Source organism: Rhinoderma darwinii, chromosome 1 (genome assembly GCF_050947455.1).
Source record: "Rhinoderma darwinii isolate aRhiDar2 chromosome 1, aRhiDar2.hap1, whole genome shotgun sequence".
In the NCBI taxonomy this organism is placed as follows: domain Eukaryota; kingdom Metazoa; phylum Chordata; class Amphibia; order Anura; family Rhinodermatidae; genus Rhinoderma; species Rhinoderma darwinii.
Genome location: NC_134687.1, coordinates 395,446,855 through 395,459,183, shown reverse-complemented (window position 1 = coordinate 395,459,183; position 12,329 = coordinate 395,446,855). Strand labels below are relative to the sequence as shown.

General features: G+C 40.9%; 1 protein-coding gene across 7 annotated transcripts in view; it reads left to right on the top strand.

Moving 5' to 3' along the window:
- Positions 1-12,329, top strand: part of LOC142742560 (uncharacterized) — a 33,916-nt gene that overhangs the window by 9,395 nt on the left and 12,192 nt on the right. For all 7 annotated transcript variants that reach the window (XM_075852450.1, XM_075852493.1, XM_075852484.1 and 4 more), the window contains 6 exons: positions 457-586; positions 1,240-1,290; positions 1,829-1,906; positions 11,424-11,480; positions 11,709-11,768; positions 11,857-11,921. In XM_075852450.1, the coding sequence (XP_075708565.1) occupies positions 457-586; positions 1,240-1,290; positions 1,829-1,906; positions 11,424-11,480; positions 11,709-11,768; positions 11,857-11,921 (441 nt within the window). The remainder of the gene's footprint in view (positions 1-456; positions 587-1,239; positions 1,291-1,828; positions 1,907-11,423; positions 11,481-11,708; positions 11,769-11,856; positions 11,922-12,329) is intronic.

Here is a 12,329-nt window from a genome sequence, read left to right as displayed (position 1 = left end):
AAATCTGGAATATGATTAACTTTTCGTTTGGATCCATTAAATTATAATGGACACAGTGGTTAAATTCCAAAGCCCAAAGACTTTATGATAGATGAAGTAGCTCTAGGGTCCATGATCACAACCATATATCGGCTCCATGCATGAGTAATATCTTTACTGCTAATAATGGGATCAGATCCCGACCTGTTAGTAATATGGCCACGAGAATGAGCGCTTTCATGAAGTCCCTACTGGAGTATGTTAGTATTTTGTTAGTCATGATATTTAATGATATTAATAATAACATTATTTTTATGCATTATGCTGCCTTTCATAGTTTGTAGCTGATAAGCAACTTACTTGTAACAGTCAGTTCCTTGTCCTATGCCTCACACGTGATACTTTGGACTGCTGAACAAACACTGTCTCCTGGAGGTACAATAAGATACTAACCATTTCTATTTCTTAACAATTCAGCCTACAGAAGGAGACAAGTCAGTTGCAGGATCTGAAAGATCAGGTGGAAATCTTGAGATTTAAAGTGAAGCAAAACAAAGATGCAGCAGACATGGAGGAGCAGCAAAGGAAGAATATGGCAACACCAGGGGTATAACCGGATGCCCCTGGACCCCAATGCAAAATGTGTAACCGGGGCCCCACCTACCATGTGCCATTCAGAATACTGGTGTCTTCTTATGAGGCAGAGGGGTATTTGGGCCCCCTTAGGCACCAGAAACTGGTGCATCTGCTAACTCTGCACTCCTTATAGCTACTACTCTGGGTATAACACATAGATAGATAGATATGAGATAGATAGATAGATAGATAGATAGATAGATAGATAGATAGATAGATAGATAGATAGATAGATAGATAGATAGATAGATAGATAGATAGATAGATAGATAGATAGATAGATAGATAGATAGATAGATAGATAGATACAAAAATAAAATCCAGCAGCACAGACTTTAATGGAAGGGGGTGTAAGCCTTAGGGAACTGACCACTGTCCCTCTAGGTAAAAAGCAGTAAATAGGCAGCACTCACATAGGCTTATGGTAAAAAAAAAAAAAAGAGGGTGCTTTATTGACCCCAAAGGAAGGCTCAGGTTGTGTGAGCTGAAACGTCGCACTTTTGGGGTCAATAAAGCACCCTCTTTTTTCACCATAAACCTTTGTGAGTGCTGCCTATTTATTTTATTTTTTTAAGATAGATACAGATTTATAGTATGTAAACTATATATACTATCCATTTGCAGGAAAGAAGAAGTCTGCATCTGGATGAAAGAGTAGATCAGCTATTAAACCAGGTAAATATATTTCATATATATCTTATTATTGTGATTCTATAACAACATGATATAATCCCTGTATTAACAATTTTTCATTACCTCTGGACATAAATAAAACCTTTTTCTTACAATGTTATAGAGAGTACAATCCACAATAAGCCTCTCACATCATTTACTAGTGTAATACTCTAGGTCCTAGAGAAAATCTTTGTATTTCTACCTTATTGCACAATGTACCTATAGGACCCCAAGTCAGATACAAAAAGTCAGCAGGTAGTATAGAAGAATCAGGGAATACAAGATACAGTGCGGAAACTATTATAAACGGGCAGCAGACCGGTGCCAGTAACAATTGTAAATAATGTGGACAAGTTCCTGATTGGCCGTGCCCGGTTTTTTATGTGCCTCCAGTATTATAGATGGTCCTGCTTCCTGATGCACCCAGTGGAGTAGTGGCCGCTGAACTTATAGGACAATGTGGCATTGTGATGAGCTGAGAAGCCATATTGCTATGACCATTCGTACTTCTATCTGTATGCTCTTTTCGTTGTCATAGTTGGATCACTCTCAAGAAGAAACTTTGCTACTGAAAAAGGAAGTCACTAGGTTGAGGCATCTGATCACTGACCTGGAGGTGAGTTATAAAAAGTAGAAAAGCCACAAATGTTCTCTACACATTTATTGTAAATTATATGTAATCAATATCAAAACAATATCTATGACCTCAATAATACAATGATAGTTCCCATTTGTACATGGTACCCAAGTCACACATGACATAATTGGTTGGGAATATGAACAAGTTGAAAGTATATCCTCCCAACGAAACAGTATCCTTTTATATTAAAGATTTTCTTTTCAGAATTACCAGTTATTTAGGCTGACAGACCTTTATAGTTTTGTATCAGTAACTAATACGAAGTATGCACCACTGTTCATGGAAACCACGGTGGTGTTCAGTCATTGTTCATAAACATGTAATGCTTATAAGTTCTGTACAAGCATGCAAGGTGGGGGCCCGGGTGGTGTGCACTTGCAGGTGAGTCGCAGCAAAGATGATATAAAGTAGTAGATTTGCTGCAAACTGAAACTTTACTCTGCCGGTGTTCTCAGTACAACCAGTGCAGGGAAAATAGAAAAAAAAAATTGCACAGGTCAAAGGTACAGTGCATAATTAATCATATCACTTGAACACGCAGACACATAGTCAAAACATAGTGTAAGTAATCTTTTCTAACTTAAATTATATATATATATATTGCATTGACATAAGTATTCAGACCCTTTACTCTGCATTTAGTTGAAGCTCCTTTGGAAGCGATAACAGCCTCCAGTCTTCTTGGGTATGATGCCACAGGGTTTGCACACCTGGATTTGGGGATGTTCTGCCATTCTTTCCTTCAAATCCTCTTAAGATCTGCCAGATTGGATGGGGATTGTCAGTGGACAGCCATTTCCAGGTCTCTGCAGAGATGTTCAATGAGGTCAAGTCAGGGCTCTGGCTGGGCCACTCAAGGACATTCACAGAATTAAAAATTTTGTTTCTCACAGTCTGAGAGTCCTTTAGGTGCTTTTTTTGCAAACTCCAGGTTGGCTTTCATGTGTCTTTTACTGAGGAGAGGCTTCTTTCTGGTCACTCTGCCATGAAGCTTAGGTTGGTGGAGTGCTGCAGTGATGGTTAACCTTCTGGAAGTTTCTCCCATCTGCACTCAGGATCTTTGGAGCTCAGCCAGAGTGACCATTGGGTTCTTGGTCACCTTTCTTACCATGGCCCTTCCCCCCGATTACTTCGTTTGGTGGGGCGGCCAGCTCTAGAAAGAGTCCTGGTTCTTCCAAACTTCTTCCATTTAAGAATTATGGAGGCCACTATGCTCTTGGGAACTTTCAGTGCAGCAGAATTTTTTGTGTACCCTTTTCTTGATCTGTGCCTCCACACAATTGTGGCGCTGATGACTGCGGACCGCTGGCATCCACCTCCTCCCGGCGGTCACGGCCGCCAGCCTGTATGTACTTACCGCCGACATCCCCTTCTTTCTTCCATGGGACGCCTGCGTGCTCTGCCTCCTACCGCAAAGACCCATAGGGTGCGCGCGCGCAATCCAAATGATCCTTAAAGGGCCAGCGCGCGCACCAGTAATTGTGCCACCAGCCTATCTCAGCATACCCTGATGTATAAAAGGAAGTCTGCCCTGTATCCCAGTGTCTGAGAAAGATTGTTGCTAACCAAGTGTTAGTTTGCAAGGGTTCCATAACCTGTTCCTGAAACCAGTGTCTGTGACGACTTCAGTATCCATGTCCAGTGTCCGTGACAAGTCCAGTATCTGCGTCCAGTGTCCCTGTCAAATCCAGTGTCTGTGACGACTTCAGTATCCGTGTCCAGTGTTCCTGCCAAGTCCAGTATCCATAACGACTCCAGTATCCATGTCTTGTGTTGGGTCCGATAATCCAGCACAAGCCAGCTTCCAATAATCCGGCACAAGGCAGCTTCCGATAATCCGGCACCAGCCTGCCATCCAGGAACCATCGACCAAGTGACTGTTATATATTTGTTTGGCAAGCTGCCACTCCATTATGGTGGAGTGACCCAGTGGGTCCACATTCCCTGCAGTCGTGACAACAATCTTGTCTCTGAGCTCTATAGGCAGTTCTTTCCTCCTCATAGCTTGGTTTTTACTCTGATATGCATGGTCAGTTATGAGACCTTATATAGACAGAGTTGTGTCAAATCATGTCCAATCAAATGAATTTACCACAGGTGGACTCCAATCAAGGTGTAGAAATGTAATGTCAGAATAGGGAGAAAGACAGGTGAGCCCTAATCTACCCGACACTCTCTGCCTACTTGCACAACCCGTCCTAGGCGACGGCGTACAACTAGGCGACGGTCCCTACGCTCAATATGTGCACGACAGACAAAACAAGACAAGGGTACACAGAAGCAAAGGGAAGTAGGGCAGTTACCCACGGCAACACCGTGAGCAACAGAGTAGTGGACGAGCCGAGTCAAGTGTACGTGGTAACAAATGCAGAGCAGGAGAATAGTCAGTCAAGCCAGGGTCAATATGAAGCAGAGGTCAATGGTAACAGCAGAAACAGCAGAGCCAGGAAACAAGAGAATCACAAGCAAAGGACAAGCAGCAAATGAAGGTATAAGTAGACCAAGGGAGGGACCTAGAACCGTCTGGCTAGGCTGCGATAGGCTCTCCCAATCCTCGGCCTACCAGCCTGAGTGGTAGCAGATTGAGTCACTCTAGCAGACCTAGGAACAGATGCAGGCTGATTAACCAAGGGCGTCGACACAGAAGCTATGTCAGGCAAATCCTTTACAAGAAACGTTTCAAAGACGATCTAGAGAAACGGGAGGCCCCAAGAGCTAAATTTTAAGTGTCATAGCAAAGGGTCTGAATACTTTTTAATGAATTTGCAAAAAAATTTCAAATTCTGCTTTCACTTTGTCATTATGGGGTATTTAGTGCAGAATCATGGGGAAAAATGTAAATTTTTTATTTTAGCACAAGGCCTCAACATAACACGATGTGAAAAAAGTGAAAGAGTCTAAAGACTTTTCTAATGCACTGTATACACACGGTATATATATATATATATATATACATATATATATATATATCTATATATATATATATATATATATATATATACTACCGTTCAAAAGTTTGGGGTCACCCAGACAATTTTGTGTTTTTCATGAAAACTCACGCTTATATTTATCAAATGAGTTGCAAAATGACTAGAAAATATAGTCAAGACATTGACAAGATTAGAAATAATGATTTTTATTTGAAATAATAATTTTCTCCTTCAAACTTTGCTTTCGTCAAAGAATGCTCCATTTGCAGCAATTACAGCATTGCAGACCTTTGGCATTCTAGCTGTTAATTTGCTGAGGTAATCTGGAGAAATGTCACCCCATGCTTCCAGAAGGCCCTCCCACAAGTTGGATTTGCTTGATGGGCACTTCTTGCGTACAATACGGTCAAGCTGCTCCCACAACAGCTCTATGGGGTTGAGATCTGGTGACTGCGCTGGCCACTCCATTACAGATAGAATACCTGCTGCCTCCTTCTTCCCTAAATAGTTCTTGCATAATTTGGAGGTGTGCTTTGGGTCATTGTCCTGTTGTAGGATGAAATTGTCTCCAATCAAGCGCTGTCCACAGGGTATGGCATGGCGTTGCAAAATGGAGTGATAGCCTTCCTTATTCAAAATCCCTTTTACCTTGTACAAATCTCCCACTTTACCAGCACCAAAGCAATCCCACACCATCACATTACCTCCACCATACTTGACAGATGGCGTCAGGCACTCTTCCAGCATCTTTTCAGTTGTTCTGCATCTCAAAAATGTTCTTCTGTGTGATCCAAACACCTCAAACTTCGATTCGTCTGTCCATAACACTTTTTTCCATTCTTCCTCTGTCCAATGTCTGTGTGCTTTTGCCCATATTAATATTTTACTTTTATTAGCCAGTCTCAGATATGGCTTTTTCTTTGCCACTCTGCCCTGAAGGCCAGCATCCCGGAGTCGCCTCTTCACTGTAGACGTTGACACTGGCGTTTTGCGGGTACTATTTAATGAAGCTGCCAGTTGAGGACCTGTGAGGCGTCTATTTCTCAAACTAGAGACTCTAATGTACTTGTCTTGTTGCTCAGTTGTGCAGCGGGGCCTCCCACTTATCTTTCTACTCTGGTTAGAGCCTGTGTGTGCTGTCCTCTGAAGGGAGTAGTACACACCGTTGTAGGAAATCTTCAGTTTCTTGGCAATTTCTCGCATGGACTAGCCTTAATTTCTAAGAACAAGAATAGACTATCGTGTTTCACATGAAAGCTCTCTTTTTCTAGCCATTTTGAGAGTTTAATCGAACCCACAAATGTAATGCTCCAGATTCTCAACGAGCTCAAAGGAAGGCCAGTTTTATAGCTCCCCTAAACAGCAAAACTGTTTACAGCGGTGTTAACATAATTGCAAAAGCGTTTACAAGTGTTTTCTAAACATCCATTAGCCTTCTAACACAGTTAGCATACACAATGTACTATTAGAACACTGGAGTGATGGTTGTTGGATATGGGCCTCTATACACCTATGTAGATATTGCATTAAAAACCAGATGTTTGCAGCTAGAATAGTCATTTAGAACATTAACCCCTTAAGGACGCAGCCTAGTTTGGGCCTTAAGGCTCAGAGCCCATTTTTCAAATCTGACATATTTCACTTTATGTGGTAATAACGTCGGAATGCTTAAACCTATCCAAGCGATTCTGAGATTGTTTTCTCGTGACACTTTGGGCTTCATGTTCGTGGTAAAATTTGGTCGATATATTCAGTCTTTATTTGTGAAAAATTGCAAAATTTAGAGAAAATTTACAAAAAATAGCATTTTTCAGAATTTAAATGCATCTGCTTGAAAAACAGACGGTTATACCACCCAAAATAGTTACTAGTTCACACTTCCCATATGTCTACTTTAGATTGGCATCGTTTTTTGAACATTATTTTATTTTTCTTGGACGTTACACGGCTTAGAACATAAACAGCAATTTCTCATATTCTTAAGAAAATTTCAAAAGCCTTTTTTTGAAGGTGCCAGTTCAGTTCTGAAGTGGATTTGAGGGGCCTATGTATTAGAAACCCCCATAAAACACCCCATTTTAAAAACTAGACCCCTCAAAGTATTCAAAACAGCATATAGAAAGTTTTTTAACCCTTCAGGCATTTCACAGGAATTAAAGCAAAGTGGAAATGAAATTTGCAAATTTCATTTTTTCTGCTGAATTTCAATTTTATTCAATTTTTTTTTAGTAACAGAGAAGGTTTTACCAGAGAAACACTACTAAATATGTATTGTCCAGATTCTGCAGTTTTTAGAAATGTCCCACATGTGGCCCTACTGCGCTCGTGGACTAAAACACAAGCCCTAGAAGCAAAGAAGCACCTAGTGCATTTTGAGGCCTCTTTTTTATTAGAATATATTTTAGGCAGCATGCCAGGTTTGAAGAGGCGTTGAGGTATCAAAACAATGGAAACCCACCAGAAGTGACCCCATTTTGGAAATTACACCCCTCAAGGAATTCATTTATGGTTTTTGTTATCATTTTGACCGCACAGGTTTTTCACAGCACCTATTTGAATTGGGCTGTGAAATGAAAAAAATGATATTTTTTCCAATAAAATGTCATTTTTGATCAAATTTTCTTATTTTCACAGGGAACAACATACCCCATTTTGTTGCCCAATTTGTCCTTAGTGCGGCAATACCCCATTTGTGGTGATAAACTGCCGTTTGGGCCCATGGGAGGGCTCAGAAGGAAAGGAGCGCTATGTGTTTGTTGGAGTCCAGATTTTGCTGGATTGGTTTTCGGGTGCCATGTCGCATTTGCAGAGCCCCAGAGGTATCAAAGCAATGGAAACCCACCAGAAGTGACCCCATTTTGGAAACTACACCCCTCAAGGAATTCATTTATGGTTTTTGTTATCATTTTGACCGCACAGTTTTTTCACAGCACCTATTTGAATTGGGCTGTGAAATGAAAAAAATGATATTTTTTCCAATAAGATGTCATTTTTGATCAAAATTTCTTATTTTCACAAGGAACAACATACCCCATTTTGTTGCCCAATTTGTCCTTAGTGCGGCAATACCCCATTTGTGGTGATAAACTGCCCTTTGGGCCCATGGGAGGGCTCAGAAGGAAAGGACCACCATTTGGCCTACTGGAGCTTTTCTGGTGCTAAGTCATGTGTGCAGAAGCCCCTGAGGTACCAGTACAGTTGAAACCCCAGAGAAGTGACCCCATTTTAAAAACTACACCCCTTAAGACATTTATCTAGAGGTGTAGTGAGAATTTTGACCCCACAGGTACTGTGTAAAAGATAATGCGCAGCAGATGGTGCAGTGTGAGATTTGCAATTTTATATATGTATATGCCATTTCAGTGTCCAATATAGTGTGCCCAGCATGCGCCACCGGAGATATACACCCCTTAAATTGTAATGTGGGTTCTCCTGGGTACGACAATACCCTACATGTGGCTGTTATCAGCTGCCTGGGCATACGGCAGGGCTCAGAAGGGAAAGATGAGGGGGGTAAGCTGTGCGGAGTGCATCAGGGTAAATTAAAAATCAAGGGATGTATGATACATTTTAAAACAATCTTTTATACAGAGCCCTGGTTTTTCGGGACACGTGTCACATTGGTATATTGTGTTCTTCCTTATCCCCCTCTTATAGCAGACGCTGCACCTCTTTTGACTCTTTCCCTTTCCACCGGTTTGGGGACCTTCTCCTGGAAAGTGTTGCCCTGGTACGATGCGTGTGGCCTCGCTTCCAGAAGTACTGGGTGCCCCCCCTTCCTGGTCCCTAAAGATTAGATCTAGAAATTCCAGGAAAGTTCCCCTCTGGCCTGCACATCGACGTAGCACATACGCATTGTACAAAGCCATCTGTATGATGTGCCCGGCCAGCTTCTTATACCACACCGCATGGCGCTGTAGGGCTTCAGGACTTGATTTGACAAGTCCATCCCTCCCATGTACCTATTGTAGTCCAGGATGCAGTCTGGTTTGGGGGTGGCCTTTCCTTCATATATCCTAAACCTGTAGGTATACCCTGATGCACTCTCGCACAGCTTATACATCTTCACGCCATACCTTGCCCTCTTACCTGGCAGGTACTGGCGAAATTGAACCCTCCCTTTAAAATGTACCAGGGACTCATCAATAGAAAAACACTTCTCGGGGGTGTATGCTTGGGAAAACCGGGCACTGGAACGGTCTAATAGGGGTCTCCGTTTATACAAACGGTCAAAACTGGGGTCATCTCGGGGTGGGCACGGCTCATTATCAGTATAATGTAAGAAGCGAAGTATTGCCTCATTTATTTATTTTTTTAGGTTCCAGTTCATTTCTGAAGTTGCTTTGAGGGGCCCATATATTAGAAACCCCTATCAAACACCCCATTTTAGAAACTAGACCCCTCAAAGTATTCACAACAGCATTTAGAAAGTTTATGAACCCTTTAGGTGTTTCACAGAAATTTAGAGCAAAGTAGAGGTGAAATTTACTCTTTTTATACCATTGTTTTTTATAACACAAAAGGATTTATCAGAGAAACGCAACTCAATACTTATTGCCCAGATTCTGCAGTTTTGAGAAATATCCCACATGTTGCCCTCGGGCGGTAATGGACTGAAGCACCGGCCTCCGAAGCAAAGGAGCACCTAGCGGATTTTGAGCCCTCTTTTTTATTAGGCACCATGTCCGGTTTGAAGAGGTCTTGTGGTGCCAAAACATTGGAAACCCCCCAAAAGTGACCCCAATTTGGAAACTAGACCCCTTGAGGAATCCATTGTAGTTTTCATGGGGTGCATGCGGCTTTTTGATCAGTTTTTATTCCATTTTTAGGTGGCGTGGTGACTAATAAACAGCAATTCTACTATTGTTTTTGTATACTTTTTTTTTTACAGCGTTCACCGTGCGCTATAAATGATATATTAACTTTATTCTGCGGGGCGATACGATCACGGCGATACCAGATGTTTATGGTTTTTTTTTATGTCTTATGGCGTTTGCACAATAAAATACGTTTTGTAAACAATCATTTACTTTTTGTGTTGCCTTATTCTAAGAGCCAGAACGTTTTTATTTTTCAATCAATAAAGCCGTGCGAGGACTTATTTTTTGCGTAACGAACTGTATTTTCCATCAGTACCATTTTTAGGTACATGCGACTTTTTGATCTCTTTTTATTCCATTTTTTGGGAGGTGAAGTGACCAAACAATTGTGATTGTGGTACGGTTTATTAATATTTTTTTTTACGGCGTTCACCGTGCGGGATAAATAACAAAATAATTTTGTAGTTCAGGCCGTTACGGACGCGGCGATACCAATTATGTATAGTTTATTTGTTTGTTTATATATTTTTATTAATAATAAAGGACTGATAAGGGAAAAAGTGGGACTTTTACTTTTATTACTTTTAAAACTTTTATTTTCTTATTTTTACACATCTTTTTTTAACTTTTTTTTAACTTTATTACTTTGTCCCACTATGGGACTTGAGGGCAGGAGGCCCTGATCGCTATTCTAATACACTGCACTACATGCGTAGTGCAGTGTATTAGAACTGTCAGCTACTCACTGACAGCAAGCATAGTGGGTCCTGACGTTGTCAGGACCCACTAGGCTTCCGTCTATGGCATAGCCGGACGCCATTGTTTGGTGTCCGGTTGCCATAGTCACCATCGCCGGCCGCTATCGCGTAGCAGGCCGGCGATGGCAGCTTAACCCCTAAAAAGCCGCGATCTCTATAGAACGCGGCCTTTAAGGGGTTAATCAGCGGGGACACAGCGATCGGTCCCCGCTGTAGGAGCTGTGACAGCTGCTGAACAAGACAGCAGCGTCACAGCTCCTGTATGTGTCGGGAGGACGGCCGAAATGGCCGTTACTCCTGAGACGTACTATTACGGCATGGAGCGCGAACGATACAGCTGCCATGACGTAATAGTACGTCAAGGAGCGGGAAGGGGTTAACAATGTACAGAGTGTATTTCTGATTAGTTTAATGTTATCTTCATTGAAAAAAACTGTGCTTTTCTTTAAAAAATAAGGAAATTTCTAAGTGACCCTAAACTTTTGAACGGTATATATATGTATATATGCATGCAATTACTGGCCAAATATACCAAATGTCCCCTTTAAGGGTGGGGTAGGATTTCTCCCCCACACCCTTACAAGCATGTATTAGACTTTTATGAGTGTAGTACAGCAAGTAGTTTGGTCTGAGTGGGCTCTTATGATTCACACCTTTTCTGGCGGCTGATGGTTATTTGGAGGTGTCGTCTTCATTCATTAAGTAAATTTGGGCTTTACTAAGTGGATAAAAATATATCTGGTTCGATTGGATCGAAGTTAAAATGTACTGAATTTGCTTTTCCAGCATGTTTTAGGCATCTTATAATCATAGAGTCACATTGTATGAAATGTGGTGTGAATGTCTATCTTATTATGACAGTTGTCTGCACTGTTCTCATATGTAAAACTTCACAAATAAGAACATTTGTAGAACAAGTAATTTTGATTCAAACCATTGGATTCTGCACGTGCAGTTTATGAAAAGGACTTTATTTGTGTTGTAGAAAAATCTGCAAAAGAAGACACTAGAGATAGAGCAATATGAAGAACTTGCACAAAAGGTAAGTGAGCAGGTCGAATGAATGGGTTGTTACTTTATTGGGAAACTCTGCACATGCCCTCATTATATTGTAATCTAATAAAATGTACGGTTATCACCATTTCACACGATGGACAGCTACAGAACAATTAATTTCTCATTTGTTGATCTCACCTTTATGAAAAAGGTGAAGCCTGGGTGAAGAGGTAGGGTCATTCCTTTCTAACATGGGATTATTGCTCTATTTCAGAGGGAATCCATCCGTAAATTTATGACCAACGCATTGAATGAGTATGCGTCTACTATAGAGGTAAGCCTTAGCACCAGACTGCGAGAAGTGATTGCGATTTACTAGTGTCAACTGTTTTGCATAACACAATTCCTTATATTTTCCCCAGGTTCTGAATAACAATATCAAAACCTTACAGTCCCAAGTGGAAGAATCCTCCCAGGAAATTGCTCTGTTAGTAGCTTTATAGCTCATTCTCATGTCACGTTAAATACTTATGAGTTCTAGAATTGTTCAGTTTATCATTTTGCCATTGAGTTTTGGGAAGTAAGTGTTATTTTATGTTTGCCTATCATTAGATGTGAATGTGCTTTATAGCCAGTACACTGAATAGACTCTTGTGCTGTAAATAAGCGGATCACTATTTAAAATATGTCATTATAGAGATTAATTGCTAGTTGATTTGGTATTTAATATTATGTCTAAATTTAATGTGTATGGTGTCCTTAAAGAGGCTCTGTCACCAGATTTTGCAACCCCTATCTGCTATTGCAGCAGATCGGCGCTGCAATGTATATTACAGTAACGTTTTTTTTTTTTTTTTTAATAAAAGTTTTTTAATAAAAGTTTTTATTGAACATA